Raw genomic sequence first — 23,969 nt, 5'->3', positions numbered from 1 at the left:
GTGATTGCAAATCGTACAACGAAATTAATGTATACATCTTCAGTGTACATTATCACTATAAAAATAAAAGCACAAAGACACACCCTTCACAGGCTACATAATTGAAATTGAAAACCACTGATATTGCATTAATATTGCACTATACCAGTGTTTCTCAATCTTGTCAACTTGAAGATGTCTGGACTTCAACTCCCAGAATTCCCCAGCCAGCTGGCTGGGAAATTCTGGGAGTGAAGTCCAGACATCTTCAAGTTGACAAGGTTGAGAAACACTGCACTATAGCATAGAATTCAACATAGTTACTGCTCTGGGATAGAAGCTGTTTTTCAGCCTATTTGTACTTGTTTTTATTATCCTCTACCGTCTGCCAGATGGCAATAGTTCAAAAAAAAAAAAGGGTGCCCAGGATGAGATGGATCTTTAAGAATGTTTTGAACTTTCTTAAGGCAGCGGGAGCTATAAAACTCTTCCAAAGAGTGGAGAGAGCAACCAATAATCCTCTGGGCAATGACGTTGACCCTCTGGAGCGCTGTCCTATCTGCCACTGTGCAATTGGCAAACCATACACAGGTGCAGTAAGTTAAAATACTCTCTATGGTGCAGCGGTAGAAGGTCACCAGCAGTTTTTCATTCAGTTGTTGTTTCCTGAGAAGTCTCAGATAGACATACTAAGTGCACTGATGATGCTACTTAATTTGGGTAATGACATGTCTGCAAAAAATCAACCAACCTCAGAGAGCACCAAGGACCTCTGACTTAGTCATAGAATCACAGTCAAGTTTGAGAAACACTGCTGGCTGGGGAATTCTGGGAGTTGAAGTCCACACATCTCAAAGTTGCCAAGGTTGAGAAACCTTGTTCTAGAATATGTGTAGTTCAGAGGCCATGTTCTTCCTCTGACGTTGTAGGCTTGCCTGGGGCATGCAGTTAACTCCAAGCTTAGGAATCTCTTTCAGATCAAGTTTATTATCAGGCATTCTTAATAGCAAAACTTACAGTTCAGTGTTAAGATACTTCTGACTTCACATAATCTGTCCCAACACGTGGTGTAAAAAGATGATGATTTCACTCCCATGCTGAGCGGAGATGTAGAACGCTACTATTCCGGTTCACAAAGGCATTCAAACTGACCGGCTATAAACTTTGCACGTGGGCAAATATCCCAGTGGCCAATCAGAAACATAGATGTGATCACATGTTATAAAACTACATTTCCCATAAGGCAGTCTCTGCCTACATTTCCCATGAGGTAGTTTCTTAAAGGAGACAGTTCTTAATTCCTACACTAGCTATATACTGCTGGGGTAGCACAGGCCATGATAAAGAATTGCTCTTTAAAGGTGATGGGCTGCTTCTGAGTATGATGGAGAACTTTTACTCATTTGCTTGGTTTTAATCGACTTGGAAAAGAAAAGAGATAATGGTAGAAATTTGGACTAGCCGAGACAGAGAGATAAAGACAAAGCAATAATTTCTCTGCTCACATAGTTTGCTTTTTGGGTTTAGAATTACATCTAATGTATAATTACATCTAATGTATAATTACATCTAATGTATAATTACATCTAATGTATAAAGCCAACCAATTAAGGAAGATGACATTCTGAGGGATTCCAGAAATGCTGATCTTTGACTTGGCATTTATTTACATTTTGTCAAAAACACCAAGCTCATCTTCTGCAATGTATGCCTGTCATCATCCCTCTACAGGAGTGGTCTCCACACTTGGCAACTTTAAGACTTGTGGACTTCAACTCCCAGAATTCCTCAGCAAGCCATGCTGGCTAGGGAATTCTGGGAGCTAAAGTCCACAAATCTTAAAATTGTCAGATTTGGAGCATGGGCTAATAGCTATTCTAGCCAGAAATGATGGAGTGCATAGTGTAGCATTTTTCAATCTTAGCAATTTTAAGATAAGTGGGCTTCAACTCCCAGAAATCTCCTACTATTCTGGGAGTTGAAGTCCACCCATCTTAAAGTAGCTAAGGTTGAAAAACACCAGTGCAATGAATTTATCAAATGTTGTTGGAGGGGACCACCAGGAAAGAATGCTTTGGGCCTTTTAGGTATCTGCAGGACAAGCCTTCGCAAATTCCTTGATCCTGGAAAAAGAATCTATATACAGCATGCAAAAATGGCTCTGTGTGTGTTTGCGTGTGTTTGTGTGTGTGTAGTCCAGCATAACTCTGGAACGCCTCGAGCAATTTTAACCAAACTTGGTACGCAGATGACTTACTCCCTGGAGAAAAATACTGTGGGGGTAAGACACCTCTAACACCCCTTGGTGTGTGTGTTCTGTTAAGATGCAGCCTGTTGTGCCTTTAAATGGCCTCTACTGTACTACCGTAAAATGGCTTTTATTGTAAAACGCAGTGGAGTTGCCATGGTAACGGCCTCACAGTACTCCACAAGGGGGCTCCTCTGGTAAGGGGAAAAATTCAACATTAGAAATTTCGTTTGGTCCACACATTTTCCCCCTATAAATAAATACCCAGGCAATGCCGGGTTATCAGCTAGTGAACTATAATGGTGAGAGAAGGTGTGGTCTTCTTCCTTCTAGACTCACCTGGTAAAAAGCAGGTTCCAGAAACCAGTGTTTCCAAAGCACGACGGGACGAATGGGCTGTTTTTGCTCCAGAGGTAATAGGGGACTATGCTCATCTGGAGCAGGCAATCGGGAAACTGTCCGCGTCTTTTCTTTGGTCCCAAGATGGAAGAGGAGTGAAAAAATGGAACCACATCCTATCACAATCAGGGACAGGTTCTAGAGTGGGGAACAGGGGCAAAATAAAAGAAAAAGGTTAGGGCTGCAAGACTAAATCTAGGAAGTGGATCAGGGGTGGTATGCACTTACCTTCCGAACCAGTTCGCAAATGTGAGTGCACGTGCCTCTTCCGCGCATGCACTTTTGGCAAAAAAAGGGCCTAAATGGCAGTGATGAAATCTAATTTTTTTTACTACCAGTTCTGTGGGTGTGGCTTGGTGGGGGGTGGTCATGTGACTATGTAGTCATGTAATTGGGGGATCAAAAGATAGAAACTCACTTTAACAATATCCTGCTGGAGCAGGGTTGGACTAGATGACCTCCATGTCCCTTCCAGCCCTGGATTATCATCTGAAGCTGCGTCTAGTGCCAGTTTGTAGTCCTTCCTTCCTCTCCTTTTTCCCCCTTTCTTTCTTTTTCTTTCTTTCGATTTCTTCTTTCTTTCTTTCTTTCTTTCTTTCTTTCTTTCTTTCTTTCTTTCTTTCTTCTTTCTTTCTTTCTTTCTTTCTTTCTTTCTTTCTTTCTTTCTTTCTTTCTTTCTTTCTTCTCTGTCTCTTTTTCTCTTTCCCTCTCTCTTACTTTTCTTCTTTCTTTCTCAGCACCCCCACCCTCCTGTTTTGGCTGTGTGAAGTGCGATCATCGGAACTTTTTTTAGCATTTTTTACTACCGGTTTGGGTGAACCGGCCCAAATTGGTAGCATTTCACCCCTGCTAAATGGGATGCAATAAAACCCAGGCTAGTGAACTGTTCCAAATTGGTAGAATACCACTTCTGAAGTGGATCTTTTGTGAAGGGGAGCTGAAAAAGGAACTCGCCCACGATTTTCAAAGCAGTAAACCAGCAAACCACCGACAGAACAAGGAACAGAGGTCCAGTCTTGTACCTCCTCTCCACCACTTGCCAAATACCCACCCGAAAGACAGGAATGTCGTGGCGCCCGAGGTGCTGGGTGAGTTTCTTTGTCTCTGTGGGATCGACCTGGAAGTGCAAGAGGAACCACGCAACTCCATACACCGTGATGTTGGCCATGACAGTGAAGGCATACCTGAAAACAGGAAGAAGATCAGGGAGAGTTTATTAAGCATAGAGTACAACTGGAAAAAGAGGATTGCTTCATATCAGTGCCCATCAAGTACCAGGCCCCACCCTGGAAATTCAAGTTTCCCACCATCTGGGCATAGAAGCTCTGGGGATGATCCTCCAAGGAAAAAACTGCCAGTTGCGCAATTTGGCTTGCAAAAAATGTCATTTGCTAGGTTCCTGCTTTTACCCAGCCAGCGGATTCACTCCATCGAGCCGTGCTGGCGCAGTGGTTAGAGTGCAGTACTGCAGGCTACTTCTGCTGATCACTGGCTGCCTGCAGTTTGGTAGATCGAATCTCACCAGGCTCAAGGTTGACTCAGCCTTCCATCCTTCCGAGGTGGGTAAAATGAGGACCCAGATTGTTGGGGGCAATAGCCTGACTCTGGAAATGGCTTAGAGAGGGCTGTAAAGCACTGTGAAGTGGTATAGAAGTCTAAGGGCTATTGTTATTTTGACTTTCTTTTTTTCAGTTAAGGAACTCAAAGGAAAGACTTATTTAGGACATTTCACATCCGCTCCTACAATCCTCAAGTAATGACTACTTGTTTAACAACTATCTAAAATTATGACGATACTGAAAAATGCGATTGATGACCAGCCCTTAAAACCATTGCAGCATCTGAGTGGTCACGTCATTGGGGCCCCAAGTGTTTGGCAAGTGGCTCGCACTTAAGAGACTTGCAGCGTCCTCCAACAGAGGGCAAACGGAGGTTGCAAGTCACAGTATTCAATGTTTATTTTAATTTATTAAAAATTAATTACCGTATTTTGGGGAATATAAGACGCACCAGAGTATAAGACGCACCAACATTTTGAAGAGGCAAATTTCTAGACAAAGTTTCTGCCCTCCTCGGCCCCCAGGAGCAATCTGCAGGCCTCCCAAACCCTCTGCACGCCCCGTTTTCTGTGAAGCCTGCAAAGTGCTTCTGGGGGCCAGGGAGGGCAAAAACATGACGCGTGGGGGCTCAGTCTTCCTAAAGGGTAAGGCTTTTATCGATCTCAAATCCGCTTTTCTCTACCCCTCCCAGGTTAGGGCAGGACTAAACATCTCTCTCTGTGCTTTATTTTTCCCCCCCTTTCCCTCAAACCGGCGGAAACGCGGAGCCGCTTGGCCCAAGGAGCGGCAGTCGGCTTGCTTCTTCTCTTCAGTGAGGAGGGGAAGTCACGCGGGGCTGCTGAATGGTCTCTGCTGCGCTCGACCGGGAACGGCCCATTGGGCAAGGAGGGGTGGGGATCCCTTCCATTTGGATTAACAGTTCCTCGAGGTGGCTCCTGAGCGGTGAAAGGGAAGCCCGAAGAAAATGATCCGGCAAGGCTGCCTCCTTGAACAATCGGGCTTGTTCACAGCCCTCTTCGCAACCTCTCTTCCTTAGTCTTAGGGCAAAAGCAGGTGCCAGGCTCCAGGGAGACTCCTGACCCAGCACTCTCACATTCCGAAGTTTCCTTTCCATCCCGTGCTTCTTCCACTAGCCAAGATCCCGAAGATGCCAATAATTTTTTCCGGAGAGAAAGTGCAGAGCAGATCTAGCGTCCTGAGAAAAGTCTTTGTGGAGAGGAGATTGGTCTTCTTCCCTTCCTCCACCCACCCACCCCCAATCCACCCGAATCCATCGTACAGTGCTTTTTGCTACTGCTGCTATTGGGCCCAGCTACCGTATCTCTTTGCTGCATGACAAATCCAAGCGGATTGGGGGGGTGGCGGGGTAGAGGAAGGGAAGAGTACCAATCTCCTCTCCACAAAGCCTTTTTTTGGGACGCTAGATTAGGAAGTTAAAAACCCAGAATGAGGTACAATCAAGCTTGATTTAAAGGCTTTGGCTCCTAAGATCGCCACGCTGCCACCCAAAATGATCTCTGCTGCCTGGAACCACCCGAGAAGGGGCAGGTGAAGCGGGCGCTGGCTGGTGAAGAAAAGCTGGCTGAGGAATTCTGGGAGTTGAAGTCCACACGTCTTAAAGTTGCCAAGGTTGGAGACCCCTGGTCCAGATGACATCATGCTTAAGGCAGAAATAGAACTAGAACTCACAGTGTCTTGGTTTCTAGCCCGGTGCCTTAACCACTAGGCCAGCGATGGCGAACCTTTTTTGGCTCGTGTGCCATAAGTGGGGGGAGAGCAGGGGGGTCGTGTGCGGGCGTGCCGCACCCATAATGCAATGCGCTCCCCCCCAGCGTGCATGTGCACACTACAAGCGCTCCCCCCCCATTTTTACATGCTTTTTTCACCCTCCCCAGGCTCCAGAGGCTTTATAGGAGCCTGGGGAGGGCGAAACCAGCCTCCCCCGCCTCCCAGATGCCCTTTGGAGGCTTCAGGGACCATCAGGAGGCTTCCCTGACGCCTTCGGAGCACTCAAAACTCAAAAGTCACTTCCGGTTTGCTCGGAGGGTCGTTTTAAGCATTCCAAAGGCTTCAGTAGGCTTCCCTGAAGCCTCCGGAGCAGTCAAAATAACCCTCCGAGCAAAATGGAAGTCCGTTGCTGAACTTCTGGTTTGCCTGTAGGGCTGTTTTTTTGCGCTCCGGAGGCTTCACGGAAGCTCATGAAGCCTCCGGAGGGCCTCAGGGGGGGTGGGGAGGCTCTTTTCACCCTCCCCAGGCTCCTATAAAGCCTCTGGAGCCTGGGGAGGGTGAAAAATGGCTTTAAAAAAGGGTGAACTCAGTTGGCCAGCGCGCACATGCACGCTGGCCAGCTGACAGGGCAGCGCCTCGCGTGCCCTGACAAATGGCTCCGCGTGCCACCTGTGACACGCATGCCATAGGTTCGCCATCACTGCACTAGGCCAAACTGGTGTTCACACATAGGCAATGCTCTTGGACTTTCTGCACTGTGCTCACTAGTCGACAGGGAATTTCTTGGTGTGGATGCCAGTGGGATGGGCCACAGCAAGCCAGACATGTTGGCCAAATGGTGCCAACAAGGCTTGAGAGGATGATCCACTTTCCTGTCAGATCTTACCTGAAAGCTGTGAGCTCCACCTTCTCATGGTCGGTAGTGACCAACTCTGGTATGAGCGAGAGGTGAGAGATTTGGGTGGCTGCCCAGCCAAACTGGAAGATGACAATAAATGGGATGAAGTAGATGAGCGCAGCCCACTCGGGTGTGTTCTCCGTGCAGCCGATGCATGGGCTGAAGATGAAGGGGAAGGAGAGCAGAACACAGATGGTCCCTGTGTAGAGAGATGGTCAAAGTACAAACTTGAGTCTATGGCAATTTCTCAAATCATTCAGGCCATGGTTGTCCCAAAGGTGCTTTTTCCAAAAGGCAACTGGCATTTTTTTTTTTGGGGGGGGGGGGGGGTTCCCCTTTGAAAACATTTCACTTGTCATCTAAGGAGCTTCTTCAGTTCTCTTAGAATTGATTTTCAGTTAGAACTGAAGAAGCTTCTTGGATGGGAAGTGAAATGTTTTCAAAGGAAAAAAAAAACCAAGAAAGTCCAATTGTCTTGGAAAAAGCACCTTTGGGACAAGCTTGAAAGAAGCAATCTGGGATTGTAATAGATGAGAGAAACAACAAAGTGTTTGCTTCATCGAATCACAACATGAGGCCTGCTGGACTGGAACAATGTTGTTGTTGCCATCCTCAATCAGATTTTTATAGTAAGAAAAATATAAGACTGGTGGGAAGCATGGAAGATTACATAAGGCAGATAACAACATCACCTATACCTCACATATAACATTTCATTAGTGAGGCTATTTAAAGGAAAGATTAAGTGCTTTAAGGAGTCTCTTGTCCAAATGTTCCTGATTTATTGTTATCTGATTCTTGGGAGTTCTTTGTTGAAGCATTGGGAAATAGGACCAGAAAGACTGAGGTTCAAATCCACCCATGGAAACTCATTGGGTGATTTAGGGCTAATCATATCTCTCAACTCAGCCTACCTCAGATAATTTTTATGAGAATTCTAAGCTAAGGAGGAATTATTATATATGCCACTTTGGGTTCCTTGAGGAAAAGTATCCTCTAAAACAGGGGGGTCAAACTCAATTTCATTGAGGGCCACACCAGGGTTGTGCTTGGCCTTGGGGGTGGGGGATGGCCAGCTTGTTGTTATTCGTGTTGGGGGCGCCTGTGGCACAGCCCAAGCACTCTGCCAGCAAAAACAGGCTCCCGAACTCCATTTTCGGCTGCCACAGCCTCCTACAACCCTCCACCAGCAAAAATGGAGCTTGGGAGGGTGCCACGTGGTCCTTCCAAACTCCATTTTCACTGGCAGAAGTACCGCAGGCCAGTGCTTTGCTATTTCCAGATCTAAACACCCTGCGGGCTGGATCCGGTCCCCAAGTCTTGAGTTTGACACCCCTGCTCTAAAACAAACTCATCATAAATAAAATGTGCTTTTCCATGACTTGTCTGGGACATCTATACAATACAATACAATAGCAGAGTTGGAAGGGACCTTGGAGGTCTTCTAGTCCAACCCCCTGCCTAGGCAGGAAACCTTATACCGTTTCAGACAAATGGCTATCCAACATCTTCTTAAAGACTTCCAGGAAATTTCTCCTCAGTTCTAAGTTGCTTCTCTCCTTGATTAGTTTCCACCCATTGCTTCTTGTTCTACCCTCAGGTGCCTTGGAGAATAGTTTGACTCCCTCTTCTTTGTGGCAACCCCTGAGATATTGGAACACTGCTATCATGTCTCCCCTAGTCCTTTTTTCTCTTAAGCTAGATACACCCAGTTTCTGCAACCGTTCTTCATATGTTTTAGTCTCCAGTCCCCTAATCATCTTTGTTGCTCTTCTCTGCACTCTTTCTAGAGTCGCCACATCTTTTCTACATCGTGGCGACCAAAACCGAATGCAGTATTCCAAGTGTGGCCTTACCAAGGCATTATAAAGTGGTATTAACACTTCAAGTGATCTTGATCTATTTTATCCCTCAAAAAGTTTGACAATTTCATTATTCTTCCTGTTATAACCTCACATAAATTTATAGCCTTTGCTAACTACAACTGTGCTCCTGCCCAGCTGAACTTAAGCAAAGACATGCAAAACCATTAAACTTTTATTACGATTACAAACATCTCCGATTAAGCATAGTGGCATGAAATTAAGGGGAACATAGTTCTGAAAAAACTACACTGTGAATGCACCTAAAATATTAACTGTTCCATTAATTTCTACATCTAACAATGGTTTGTATGGGACAAAGTAATTAAGAGAGCTACTGGAGAGCAAGTCTTCCAGAAAAAGCATAATAATCACACATGGAATCAGACTGAAGATTTTAAAAAAAGAGCATTTGAATGGAATCTTTGAACTTTAGAACAGTGTTTTTCAATTTTGGCAACTTGACAATGTGTAGAAGCCACCAGGCGTGTGATTTCAACTTTTTCGATCAGTATAGGAAATGATAACTTTTGAGACAGATGACTATCCAGTCTATGCTTAAATACATCAAATAAGGGGACCTATCACATAAATGATCTGTTTTTATTGTTAAGGTGGGTATTTTCCTAATGTTTAATGGAATCCTCCTCTTATAAAATAATAAGTGGTGATAAAAACTGAATACATACACATTCACACTACCCACTTGTCTCTAAAATCACCAAACTATTCCGTATGTTTTTACTTATACACGCATTAAACAACCAAGTGGATATTCTATCCTTGTTAATTAGAATAGAATAATAAGAGTTGGAAGAGACCTTGGAGGTCTTCTAGTCCAACCCCCTGCTTAGGCAGGAAACCTTACACCACTTCAGACAAATGGCTATCCAACATCTTCTTAAAAACTTCCAGTGTTGGGGCATTCACAACTTCTGGAGGCAAGTTGTTCCACTGATTAATTGTTCTAACTGTCAGGAAGTTTCTCCTCAGTTCTAAATTGCTTCTCTCCTTGATTAGTTTCCACCCATTGCACCTTGTCCTACCCTCAGGTGCTTTGGAGAATCGCTTGACTCCCTCTTCTTTGGGGCAGCCCCTGAAAATATCTGAACACTGCTATCGTGTCTCCCCTAGTCCTTTTCATTAAACTAGACATATCCAGTTCCTGCAACTGTTCTTCCTGTTTTAGCCTCCAGTCCCCTAGTCATCTTTGTTGCTCTTCTCTGCATTCTTTCTAGAGTCTCCACATCTTTTCTACATCGTGGCGACCGAAACTGAATGCCGTATTCCAAGTGTGGCCTTACCAAGGCATTCTAAAAGGATATTAACACTTCACGTGATCTTGATTCTATCCCTCTGTTTATGCCTAGAACTGTGTTGGCTTTTTTGGCAGCTGCTGCACACTGCTGGCTCATATTTAAATGGTTGTCCACTAGGATTCCAAGATCCCTTTCACAGTTACTACTATTGAATTCTCTCCTTGCTCAGTTCTGCCCTTTTTGCTGAGCAGTCTATTTATTCTCCTGCAAGGTTTGTTTCCTTTTCTATGGTTTCAAGCAGGATTCTGCCAATGTAATCTCAGGCATGCTTAACAAACTAATTCCCTGAAGATTTTTTGCACCCTTTCTTGCTAGGTTTTCCTTTGCACAGGAGAATGATCAGAGAATTTTTCTAATTGGTCAAGCTCAGATAAAGTTTTTATAGGAACAAGTTGCACCACCAGTCCATAAGCAAACCATCCCTATTCCACACTGTTTCTCCTATTACACCTATTGCACCTACAACCTTACTGTGGGGTTCAACGTTCTCATAGCACTTATGAATTGCTTCCCATCAGCTTTTCATTTTGACACTTATATACTGATTAGACTAGCCATGACCCTGCTGGGCCCTTTTTAAGGCCCTGAAAACTTGGTTTGCAGCCTCGGCTGTGTGATGACACCTGCCTCTTGTTGATGGTTGCTTTTATGATGGTCAACTGATATGCATATTTTTAATCTATTTTATTGGGAGTCACATATGTGAGATGAGTAGCCTTTTAAATCTAATAAATCCATTTCAATTCCAATTTTTATCCTTTGCCAATTTGATAATCATTCCTTCCATTTCTTCACCAAAATCACTAATTGAAGTATTAAAGAGTAGAGGAACCACAACAGATCTTCTGACACTCTGCTACACGCCTCATTCCAATCTGAACTGGGGCTAATCAGTTGGTGGTATTTATTTATTTATTCACCTAGCTATATATACTGCTAAAAGTCTCATGTCTGTAACTTTCACTAGGGTGAAATGGTATATTTCAGGGTAACAATTTTTCAACCAATCTACCTCAAATGCACTAACTAAAATGTGTCCAAAATCTGGGACCCATCACTTCTGTAGGATTGAAATTTGGCAAAATTGTAGCTGTTTCAATGTCACCACACCGTATGACTACACTTCCCAGAAATCTGTAGTTTGCGTAGCATAAAGAAATATGGGAGGGGTGTCTCTCTGCCCTATTTCCTGCTTTCCTCTGGTCCCTGTGCCCAATCAACTGGCAGACGAGTGGCGATTGGTTGCTTTGGAACTAACACTGAAATCTGAAATCTCTAAACATTGGTAGGCAGTAAGAAAATGATCAGGGAGCAACTCAACTACCTGCTGGCCAGGGGTGGGAGCTGAATGGTCAATGAATGAACCCTTGGATCATACCAGGATTTGAGCAGGGATGCAATGTTTCCCCAGTTTGCAGCTTTCTTTGTTCCCCTCACCTTCCCAGTTGAGTGGCAAGCAGTTCCACAGGTCAGTCAAGGAGGAGAATGAATGATTTCCAGTGCTACCAGCCAACCTCTCAAAGGCAACATCAATGGGGAAGCTGAGAGTAAATCTTAAGTTGCTTCCTCTCCCACTGCTTTTTTTTTTTGCCTGCCTGTGGTCATTTCATTTCTGTTTAGGTAAGGAAATGTTTAGGAAAGGATGACCCAATAGGTCACGGGTTGTCTAGTACAATATATTACTAAATCTCTTGTTTTTGTCTGCTTGTAACCTTAAAATTGGGTGAAATGTTGCATCACAAGGCATTCCTCTTTGAGGGAGAAGAGCAGTTCAGAAATAGGAAAACTAAATAAATAAAAAAGTAGTAATTCTTGAACCAAGGTGCCCCAAATGGGTCCACTTACAAAATGTATCCCAAATCCGGGATCCATAACTCCTCTGGGATTGAAACTTAGCTATGTTGTGATTCTTCAGTGCTGCCACAGTCAGATTTGATCACTTGATCATCATTTCCAACCCTCCCAAAGATGCTGGACTTTGCTTTTTTTCCTTGACAACGTTTCGCTTCTTTCTTCAGTTCTTGGATGAGAAGTGGAACCTCTTCAAGGAAAAAAAACAAAGTCCAGTTGCCTTTTGAAAAAAACACCTTTGGGACAAATTACGACCTGGAGACTGAGAATCTCCACAGACACTTCCAGCACTACAACCATCCTAAATATAATGCCAGTTGCCAAGCGTCTGAATTTTGACCATGTGACCATGCTGCAATGGTCGTAAGTTTGAAAAATGGTCATAAGTCACTTTCTGCAGTGCGGTTGTAATTGCAAACAATCACTAAACAATCTGTTGTAAATCGAGGACTAAGTGCAGTCGCCTTGCCTATCTGGCAGAAAAACAGAATATACCATATTTTTCAGAGTATAAGATAAGAGTATAAGATGCACCAAGATTTTGAAGAGGTAAATTTTTTAAAAAGTTTTTGCACTCTTGCAGGCCTCCCAAACCATCTGCATGCTTCATTTTTTGTGAAAAACGGGGCATGCAAAGAGTGTGAGAGGCCTGCAAAGTGCTCCTGGTGGCTGGGGGCAAAAACAAGCAAAAAATGGCCCATTTTTTTTGCCAAAACAAGACATGCATAGCTTTTAGGAGGCCTGTAGAGTGCTCCTCAGGGCTGGGGTGGGCAAAAATGAGCAAAGCAGGCGGGGGGGGGGGGAAGCAAAATAGGCCCATTTTTTTGTCAAAAACGGTCATGCATAGCTTTTAGGATGCTAGTAGAGTGCTCCTGGGGGCTGGGGGGGGGGGAAAACAAGGGGGAAACCGCCCATTTATTGCTCATTTTTGCCCTCCCCAGCCCCCAGGAGCACTCTACAGGCCTCCCAAAGCCTCTGCACAGCTATTGTGGTGAAGGGGGCGGGGTTTCGGGAGGCAAAAAATGCTGTATTCAATGTATAAGACGCACCCAGACTTTCACCCTCTTTTTCACAAGTTCACAACTCCCAAGTAGATCCTTTTAATTTGCAAGATCCCAGAGCGGGTGGAGCCTAAGCAGGGCCATTGGGCCTCACTGTTTCTGCATTTGCCTCGGCAGGCAAACTCAGGCTACCTGAGCCGCAGGCGGAAAAAAATGGCTGCTCCCCCCCTTGAGACAGATGGCAAGTTCAACTTCCTCAAAACTCAGCAGGGCCTGCAGTTTCAGCCCCGTCATCTGATCAGGAGGACTAAAAAAAGCTCACTCCCAAACATCTGTTTGGCCATCTTCTTCTACTGAAGAAGACTTTATAATGCCTTGGTAAGGCCACACTTGAAATACTGCATTCGGTTTTGGTCGCCATGATGTAGAAAAGATGTGGAGACTCTAGAAAGAGTGCAGAGAAGAGCAACAAAGAGGATTAGGGGACTGGAGACTAAAACATATGAAGAACGGTTGCAGGAACTGGGTATGTCTAGTTTAATAGAAAGAAGGACTAGGGGAGACATGATAGCAGTGTTCCAATATCTCAGGGGTTGCCACAAAGAAGAGGGAGTCAAACTATTCTCCAAAGCACCTGAGGGTAGAACAAGAAGCAATGGTTGGAAACTAATCAAGGAGAGAAGCAACTTAGAACTGAGGAGAAATCTCCTGACAGTTAGAACAATTGATCAGTGGAACAGCTTGCCTCTAGAAGTTGTGAATGCCCCAACACTGGAAGTTTTTAAGAAGATGTTGGATAGCCATTTGTCTGAAGTGGTGTAGCGTTTCCTGCCTAGGCAGGGGGGTGGACTAGGCAGCTGCTGCACACTGCTGGCTCCTATTTAAATGGTTGTCCACTAGGACTCCAAGATCCCTTTCACAGTTACTACTATTAGGCAAGGTACCACCTATACTGTACCTGTGCATTTTGCTTTTCTTGCCTAGATGTAGAACTTTACATTTTTTCACCATTGAATTTCATGTTGTTAGAGCTGGTTGGTTGAGCTGGTGCTGACACAAGGAATTGCTGGAAAATACAATTCAAGCTTGGAAGCCTTAATAGAAACTCCTCACACCTGTGGTGTGTCTGTGTCTGTGTGTCTGTGTGCATGAATGGGACAGCACACCCATTCACAGGTTTTTGTGAGACCAAACTAGCCCAGGTGTATGGGCTAGAAGAACTCAAGGCAGGCCAAAGCTTTTGGTCTTGAAAATCAAACTTTGCCCTGTTTACAAATGCTGGCAATAATGCAATTTCAGATGGCATGCAAACAAAACATTCTAAAACTCAGTAGAGCAGGATGGAGGAGCTACACGCTGTGTGACTGGCACAATAACACCATACCATGCCTCGCCTCGCCTCCGGTGGCCCCTAACTTAGTGTGCTTCAAGGCTGGTTTTTAGCATCTGCTTAAAGGTATCACAGGGCTACGGAGAATTGTCACAATTATGAGACCAGGGTCTTTGGTGTCCTCTGAGCTTCTTGTTTTCTTGCAGAGGTTTCACTGCCCAAACTAGGTAACATCAACATTGCACTTCAACCACTTCGACCCTGAGCTACAAATATTCTCCTTTGTTGGTGCTTATGAGACTATCTTCAGCCATGCTGGTTGAAGCCCCCGTTTCCACAGAGCTAATAAACATGATGCAACCAATAAATTACGGTCAGTCTCACTGGAATCAGGGTAAACATGTCCTCCAGTTTTCTGGAGTTAAGCTCATTTTCCTCCACTCCTCCCACTAGTGCCATGATGGCGAACCAGAGGTGGCATGCAGAGCCCTCTCTGCGGGCACACCAGCCATTGCCCCAGCCCATCTTCAACATGCAAGTGTGTGCATCTCCCGTCGGCAAACTGGTCTTCCGGTCTCTGCTGCGCATGTGCAGGGGGTGGGCTGTGCGCATGTGTGTGGGTACTCGCAACCCCCCCCCCCCGTGCCCCATTTTGGGCCTGGAAAGCCTCTTGCACCAACTTGGAAGTAAAATATGGGCAAGGGGGAAGCAGGGCGCATGCACGGGAGGGGGTGGGGGGCATGGGGGGTTTGCGCATGCATGTGTGTGGAGTGGGGCCCACATGGGAGCCCACGTGCATGCACGGGGGCAGGGCATACTCGGGTGTGTGTTGCATGTGTATTGCATTATGGGTGCAGGCACGCCACGACAAAAGGGTTAGTCATCACTGCACTAGTACAATCACCAAATCATTCTGAAGTCGACATTTTTTGGAAGAGGAAGCAACAACCTTCTTAGCATTGCATTTTGTTTAGCCTGCCCACATAGTTTTGATTTGCAATTAGTTAGAAAAAGGAACTAGCTTCTGAGAGAAACGAAGAATGAATCCCCAAGCCCACACATTCATTTTCACAGCCATCATCACATTCTTTTAATACACCTCTCCTTTGTGTTACAAGCCCATCTCTACGAAGTATATTAGATAATAACCGCCCGCTTCCCTAGCCAGCCTGGCTAATACCTGTACAGTCATAAGGCCAACATACCTCAAGGCAATTATAATTTCTCCTTGCACTCTCTCTCCTTGCTGGAACTTTTCAAGCTTGCTTCCATTTTTTAAAAACGTATCTCTATTTCTACCATTAGCATTGCTGAGAAATGTAAGGTTCTGCACCTAAGCCAGAAAAACCAGATGCACAGGCACAAGGTAGGTGATACCTGACTTAGCAATAGTACTTGCAGATCTGCCAAACCAAAGATTAAGCATGAGCTAGCAATGTGCAGCTGATGCCAAAAAGGCTAATGCAATTTTGAACTGCATCAATAGAAGCGCAGGGTCAAGTTCATGAGAAGTGACACTTGGAATACTGCATTCAGTTTTGGTCACCACAATGTAGAAGAGATGCAGAGACTCTAGAAAGAGTGCAGAGAAGAGCAACAAAGATGATTAGGGAACTGGAGACTAAAACATATGAAGAACAGTTGCAGGAACTGGGTATGTCTAGTTTAATAGAAAGAAGGACTAGGGAGACATGATAGCAGTGTTCCAATATCTCAGGGGTTGCCCCAAAGAAGAGGGAGTCAAACTATTCTCCAAGGCACCTGAGGGTAGAACAAGAAGCAATGGGTGGAAACTAATCAAGGAGAGAAGCAACTTAGAACTGAGGAGAATTTCCTGACAGTTAGAACAATTAATCAGTGGAACAGCTTGCCTCCAGAAGTTGTGAATGCCCCAACACTGGAAGTCTTTAAGAAGATGTTGGATAGCCATTTGTCTGAAACGGTATAGGGTTTCCTGCCTAGGCAGGGGGTTGGACTAGAAGACCTCCAAGGTCCCTTCCAACTCTGCTATTGTATTGACAGCACCACTCTGTGCCATTTTTTGGTCGGACTACACCTGGAATCCTGTGTCCAACTCAGATGACCACAATGGAAGGAAGATACGGGGAGGAACTGGCGACAGGACAGAGAGGAAGAGGGTAAGGAGCTTAGAGGCTAAACCTTATGAAGAGAGATCAATGGAACTTGGTATGTTTGGCTTCAAGAAGAGAAGGCTTCAATACATGAAAGGCTGTCTCAGGGAAGAAAGTGGGAGGGGGAATTATAGAGAGTGTGGGTGATATGTAGCCATAACAACATTCTTTCCCAGAAAGTCAAGGTCAACTGGCCCTGCAGCTGCGATGAAGTGACTGGGAGGCATCTCCAGTTTTGGACGGTGCCTGATTGGACCATGTGATGGACATGTGGGTGCTGGGCAGGGGCTTCGACTTTCATTCGGGCGGGGAAAACCTGGAAACTTTCAGATTTGGGTTTTCCCAGATGTGCCAATATGACATCTCTAATAAAATGGAACTTTCAGGAAACGGAAGCCTTTGATTCTTTTATTGTTGGGGCTGTTACTTGGAACCCTGACGTGTGACTTGGCCACAGTGACCCCATGGCCTCAGGGTGGACTTTGGAAGATGATGCTGCTGCATTCGAAAGAAAACAAACAGGGAAGGAAAGGCTCTCTGAGGGACGTTGGTCGGTCAGTTGATCATTCAGTCCACTGTGACCTTACTTTTCTATCAGCTGCCAGGCTCAGAAATCCACCCACAATGGAAACAGGCCCCAAAACACATATACAAAGATCCTGAAGTCATTTGGAAAAATGGGAACATCACAATTTAGAAAGAACCACAATAGCTGAAGGAAAGGCAGCTAGAGGAGAGGTGGGGGGGGGAGAGTGGAGGGGGTGTCCCTGATTCACCTTCACAAGAACAGTGAGTGGACTTCCACTATCGCCAAGTGTATTTTGGGGTTGGGGTTTTTTTGCACCAGAAATGTCAATGACATTTGAGCAATTCTACTGAAGGAGAAAGCAGAACTGAATACTGGGGAATATGAAGTTTAATGCTTGCATAAATACTGCTGCTCTGGAGACAGAGGACTGAATTAAGGAAGCTGCGGATAAATAAATGGCAGTTGGGATAAAATTACAGAGGAAATGACAGCAAGGGCTGGTTAATAAGGCTCCATTTCCCAACTGATCAGCCTGAGGAATATTTTCTCATCTTCCTGTAACTTGTACATTTTTAAAGGCCTGCTGCAAATATCTTTCCAAGAAGATCTAACCAGGCTTTTCACTCGAGTCCATGAATAAATTCCACATGCCAAACTTCCTTCCCCAAAAGGAAACTTTCAAATGTGTTGGTCATCAATTCCCAGAAATCTCTATGTCGGGGGTGTCAAACCCATGGCCCGTGGGTGGGATGAGTCACGCGCTGGCCACCCCCTTAGCGAAGGGGGTAAAAATCGTGATACATGACAATGATGTGACGATGCAAGTTTGACACTCCTGCTCTATGTGGACGAGAATTTTGGAAATTGAAATCCAATCCTCTTCGAGGGTTGGGGTTTTTTGTTTGTTTGTTTGCAAGGGAAATGTGAATACAGGTAGTATTCCTTGTAATGGAGTTACAAATGTAATGGAGACTGACAATTACATTCATAACCCAAAAATTCATTGGAGTGAATCACGTAAAACGAACGTGAAAACTCCCCCCTTTCGCACACACATTTGCTAATCTAATGTGCAGGTTGTTAAGTACACAAGAGGTCTCTTAGGGTGAGGAAGGTTATCGTTGTTAGTCACAAAGTCGTAACCCCATGGACAACGTTCCTCCTTCCTGTCCTCTACCATCCTTTGGAATCCATTTAAGCTCACGCCGACTGCTTCGATCCAACCACCTCATTCTCGGTCGTCCCCTTCTTTTGCCCTCAATCTTTCCCAGCATTAGGCTCTTCTCCAGGGAGTCCTTCCTTCTCATTAGGTGGCCAAAGTACTTCAGTTTCATCTTCAGGATTTGGCCTTCCAAAAAGCAGTCAGGGTTGATCTCCTCTAGGACTGACTATTTTGATCGCCTTGCAGTCCAAGGGACTCGCAGGAGTCTTCTCCAGCACCAGAGTTCTCCAGTTTTCCAGCAGGGGAAGGTTATAGAGGACTTAGTGATGGAACAGGATAACTGCTTAAGACCACCCAAGGCCTCCCCTGACCCACTGAGATACCTCAAGCTTCCCCCAATTGCTTCCCCTTCCTTATCCTGCAGCACGGGGTCTCCACAGGCACTGGGCCTCTGGAGACTCACTTATCTTGCAAAGATCTAGCGAGCTGTCTCCTCTGCAGGCTCTCTGTTGCAGTTTCTTTGCCTGCTCTGGGAGCTCCAAAAACGGAGCAGTGAGAGCAGAGGAAGAGCGGGACAAGCACACCACGCTCAGTTTCTCTGACTCACCAAAGCTGCCTCCCCCAAGGGCATCCAGTCTCGGCACAAAAAGTGTTTGCATGCCAACGGAGGGCTTTGGCGCAGTGAAATCACGTTGCTTCAAGCCTCAAGATCATCTAGTCCAAATCCAGGATCCACTAGAGAAGGCTGGCTGGGGAATTCTGGGAGTTGAAGTCTACAAGTCTTTAAGTTGCCAAAGTTGGATGTTCCTGCAATTGAGTGTCCTTATTTCTCTGACAGAGTAATTATTGACCATGCTATGTCTATTATATGCTGGGCTTGAAAATTCTGGGAGTTGAAGTCCACAGATTTTTAAATTGTTAAGGTTGAAAAACACTGGACTACGGGTAGTCCTCGCTTAACAACTGTTTAAAGTTATGACAGTGTCCCACAGTGACGAGACCACAATTTTCAACAATTTTTTTCCAGTTTTGGTATTTACTTCTAATCTCTGGGGAAAAAATACTCATTGGATAAAATAGACTTGTTTAACCATAGCATTTGCTTAATGACCACTGCAAAAGAGGTTGTAACATCAGGCATAGTCACACGGTGACCCGCTTAACGACTGCCATGACGTACAACCATAATTCTGGACTCAATTACAATAGTAAGCCAAGAATTACCGGCATACACTCCATCATCTCTGGACAGAATAGCTATTGACCATGTAGAATTCTGAGAATTAGATGAGTCTGTCGATCAGAAGGCCAGCAGTTCGGCGGTTTGAATCCCTAGCACCACGTAATGGAGTGAGCTCCCATTATTTGTCCCAGCTTCTTCCAACCTAGCAGTTCAAAAGCATGTAAAAATGCAAGTAGAAAAATAGGGACCACTTTGGTGAGAAGGTAACAGCATTCCGTATGCCTTTGGCATTTAGTCATGCTGACCACATAACTACGGAGACGTCTTCAGACAGCGCTGGCTCTTCGGCTTTGAAACAGAGATGAGCACCGCCCCCTAGAGACGGGAATGATTAGCACATATGTGCGAGGGGAATCTTTACCTTTACCTATGGAAAATTCGGAGAATTGAAGTCCACAAACCTTAAAGTCACTGAGGTTGAGAAACACAGGTGAAGAAGTTATTCCTGATGTCTAGAATGACCCCTTTCCTTGTGGTTTTAAAACCCCTGGTTCGGATCCTGCCCTCAGGGGCAACAAAGATTAAACCTACTGTCTTCCATAAGACAACATTTTAAATATGCGAATATGGCTATCTACAATCTCCCCTCTGTCAACTTTTCTGTAGGCTAAACATAGACCTTTCACTATCTTCGTATCTCTCCTCTGAAGATACTCCAACTTATCAAGGTTCCCTTTGAACTGTGGTGCTTACAACTGGACCCAATAGTCCATCTGAATAAAAGACCCAAGTTATAGAAGTGTAAAAAAGAAGAGAGCAGAAAACTTGTAACTCACACTATTCTTCTTTGTACAAGAGACAAAGAAGAATGCATAAACACAAAGGTTTTTCCTAGTCGCTAGATTCACAGTTGTTAACTACTTTTAACTTTGGCTACAGGTTTTGTATGTGTCGCACAAACCCAATCTGTTAACCTTGGTGAAGGGTTTTGTGTGTGTATGTCCCGCAAACCCAGCTTGTTTGACTAGTTTTTGTCATTTAAAAGTAAACAAAAGCAAACCCGGAAAATGGATTAATTCAATACGCAGGACAGGTATATGATTGGATTGCAGCAACACAGGGCAGAATTAAGGTCAACTAATGTTGGGTTTTCCCCCTTACCAGAGGAAGCCCCCTTGTGGGGTACAGTGAAGCCGTTACCATGGCAACTCCACAGCACTGTACAGTAGAAGCCATTTTATGGCAGTATGGTAGAAGCCATTTTAAGGCACAAAAGGATAAATCTTAACAGAACACACTCATACACCCTAGGCTAGGAGAGTGTCTTACCCCCTGCAGTATTTGTTTCCAGAGAGTAAGTAATCTGTGTACCACGTTTGGTTGCTCTAGGCATTCCAGAGTTATGCTGGGAAACACACAGAGACAGAGAGGGCGGGAGGGGGGGGGGAGAGAGAGAGAGAGAGAGAGAGAGAGAGAGAGAGAGAGAGAGAGAGAGAGAGATAGATTTATAAGCAATTCAAAGAACAAATACACATACTACTCCTTCGTCCTCCTATTTTCCCTACAACAATACTGTGAAGTGAGCTGTACTGAGAGAAAGTCACTGGCCCAAAGCCAGCCAGCCGGCTTTCATACCTAAGGCGGGACTAGAGAACTCAACAGTCTCCTGGTTTCTAGGCCAGGACCTTAACTACGACACCAAACTGGCTGTCTTGGCCTTCCTCACAACAGCGTTGCACTCTTGTGTAAAGGATGGTGGGAGGAAAATAATCCTGAGGAATGAATATCAGACTCCTTGGCTCAGTCTGGCAAAATTCTGTTTATGCAGCTCTGGAAGGGATTTGGGAATGAGCAGAACGGAAAAAGGACAACAACTCATGCATTTATGTATTCGATTTCTATAGCCAAGCAAAAAGACACCTTTGCCAAATCTTTGCTTTGCTGACTCACAGGGGGGAAAAAAACCTTCAAGATCAAGCTTGTTTTGTGTCACATACAGGAATTAGGAACAAAGCAATTGGGATTCTAGATTCTGGCATGTGACTGAAGGGAAACAGAAATGAGTAACAGGGTGATAAACTCAGTCATGTGTTTACTGAGATGGAGGATCAGATATTCTTCTACTGCATTGTCCAATCTCTCACCTCAAATCCAACAAAAGAACAATGGCCCTTCTTTATAAAGTTACCATGGAATCCTCATATTAACCACCCAAATTAAAGTAGCAATGTACACTTATTTTAAGCTCAAGAATGCTCTATATGTGCAAAGTGCTTTCTAACCCTGGCTGCAGAAGGCAACGGACAGCATCCGCTTCAGAAGAATGAAACATTTAGTCTTTCATATAATCTGAAATTAAACAGGGCATCCCTCCAAGGCGTATGAGCCTACATTCAGTGCCACGCAGGTAGTCCTCAACTTACGACCACAACTGAGCCCAAAAGGTCTATTGCTTAAGTGAGAGAAATGAATTTTGCTCCATTTTAAGACCTTTCTTGCCATAGTTGCTAAGTGAATCCTTGCAATGGATAACTGAGTAACCCTGTTGTTAAGTGAATATGCCCCCCCCTTGACTTTGCTTGTGAGAAGGTCGCAAAAGGGGATTATGTGACCTCGAGACACAGCAACCATCGTAAGTATGAACCAGTTGCCAGTGTCTGAATTTTGGTCACATAATCATGGGGATGTTTCAAAGGTCGGAACTGTGAAAAATGGTTGTAAGTCACTTTTTTCAGGGCTGCTGTAGCTTCGGATGGTCATTAAATGAATTGTTTGTAAGTCGAGGACTATCTATAGTTGCTAAAATAGAATTTATGTACCGGTAGTCCCTAGGAATCAATCCCAACTCGATGGCACAAATCAATAACAATCAAAGGTGGAAAAAAGAAGATGCTATTATCTGATTAGGGCAGAGGTATAGAACAGGGGTTTCAAACTTGCGGTCCATGGGCCAGATGCGTTACGCCTTGGCCATGCCCACCCCTCATTTTAGCAAAGGGAGAAAAAGTCGTGATATGTCACGTGACAACAATGCGAAACCGCATGTTTGACACCCCTGGTATAGAATGTTAATCTCTTATTTAGGTGAGAGTTCCAAATTAACACCCGTTTTAAATTACCATATTTTGGGGAGTATAAGATACACCGGAGTAAGATTTTGAAGAGGCAAATTAAAAAAAAAAAGGTTTTTGCACTCTGCAGACCTCGCAAAAACAGACCAATTTTTTGTCAAAAAAAGGGTATGCATAGCCCTTATGAGGCTTATAGAGTGCTCCTGGGGGCTGGAGGAAGGGTAAAAATGAGCAGAAAATGGCCCATTTTCGCTCTCCCCAGCCCCCAGGAGCATTCGGGAAGCCTCCTAAAGTCTATGCGTGGGCATTTTTGCAAAGGGGACGTGGGTTTTGGGAAGCCAAAAATGCTGTATTCAGTGTATAAGATGCACCCAGATTTTCACCCTCTTGCATCTTATACTCCCAAAAATACGGTACTCCAGATGTATATGCACTGGGTCTCATTCCAAAGCACTATGTTAGATTCTGTGTTGTTAAGTACTTTGTACAATTTATTTGTTATTTATTTATTTATTTATTTTGTCAAGCATATATAAGATAGCAGATAAAAGTATAGACATGATTTTGAATACGTGAAAAGGATATGAATAAAAACCCACCCCTTACAGACCTCTTAGGAATGGGGTGAGGTCAACCGTAGACAGTCTAAGGTTAAAGTTTTAACGTTGACATTTGCATTTACTAGGCTCTGAGCACATTGTATGGGACTGGTTTGCAGTTCTTGCGTTGAGTCTTGCGTGGCTACGAACCACACCTTGATCAAAACATATTGCAATTATTGGGGAATTCCAATTCAATTCCAAAGCAATGGAAGGGGGAATGACCGTTGTCTTACCTGAACGGTCGTTCTCATGGCGCTGCGGAGAGTACAAGGATTGGGTTAACACAGCCTGTTTGCCCATGGACTGAGTAGATTTTTCCCCTCTGGCCACGCCTCCTTTGCCTCTTCTGGCTCAGTTTTAAAAACGAGGTCTTGTCCGACGAAGACGTTCTCAGCTCACACCTGTGCAAAGATACAATCTCGGTGCTAAACAATCACCCTGGGTGGGTCTTGTACTCTCCGCAGCGCCATGAGAACGACCGTTCAGGTAAGACAACGGTCATTCTCCATAGCGCTGCTTGGAGAGTACAAGGATTGGGACATGCCCAAGCTATTGTGTCCCAGGGCGGGAAGAAGTGACCTTGTCCGGAGCCTCAATAACCTTCTGTAATACTCTACGGCCAAAGGAGGCTTCGGCAGAGGCAAAGGAATCGATCTTGTAGTTTCTAATGAAAGCCGTGGGAGACGCCCACGTGGCTGCTCTGCAAATGTCCAGAATAGATGCTTGAGTCGCCCAGGCCGCGGTCGTGGCCGCACTTCTGGTGGAATGTGCCGTTACACGAGGTGGAACCGGCTTGCCCTGAAGGTCATATGTCATCTTAATGCAAGCTCGCAGCCACCGACCTATGGTTGAAGACGACACCTTGCGACCCAGGGAACCTGGTTGAAAAGACACAAAGAAGGCCTCGGAGTGCCTGATATCCTTAGTTCGTTTCAGGTAAATACTGACTGCCCTTCGCACGTCTAATTTGTGCCACCTGCGCTCCTTGGAGTGTTGAGGGCTGGGACAGAAGTTCGGGAGGATGACCTCCTGAGACCTGTGAAAATGAGAATTCACCTTCGGCATGAAGGCGGGGTCTAACCGTAGGATGACCCTGTCTGGGTGGATGATGCACAG

General features: G+C 44.9%; 1 protein-coding gene across 3 annotated transcripts in view; it reads right to left on the bottom strand.

Annotated features, from left to right (window-relative positions):
* MFSD12 (major facilitator superfamily domain containing 12) overlaps positions 1-23,969 on the bottom strand; it is a 39,825-nt gene that overhangs the window by 7,938 nt on the left and 7,918 nt on the right. For all 3 annotated transcript variants that reach the window (XR_014175877.1, XM_081959410.1, XM_081959409.1), the window contains exons 2-4: positions 6,800-7,010; positions 3,678-3,810; positions 2,567-2,764 (exon numbers count right to left, since the gene is read on the bottom strand). Coding sequence is in view for 2 of the 3 variants with exons in the window: in XM_081959410.1 (XP_081815536.1) it covers positions 2,567-2,764; positions 3,678-3,810; positions 6,800-7,010 (542 nt within the window). In the remaining variant the exon portion in view is untranslated. The remainder of the gene's footprint in view (positions 1-2,566; positions 2,765-3,677; positions 3,811-6,799; positions 7,011-23,969) is intronic.

This window comes from Natrix helvetica (assembly GCF_964273705.1).
Source record: "Natrix helvetica genome assembly, chromosome: 1".
Taxonomy (NCBI): Eukaryota; Metazoa; Chordata; class Lepidosauria; order Squamata; family Natricidae; genus Natrix; species Natrix helvetica.
The sequence above is the reverse complement of the archived record's forward strand: the minus strand, read 5'-3'. Positions and strand labels throughout refer to the sequence as shown.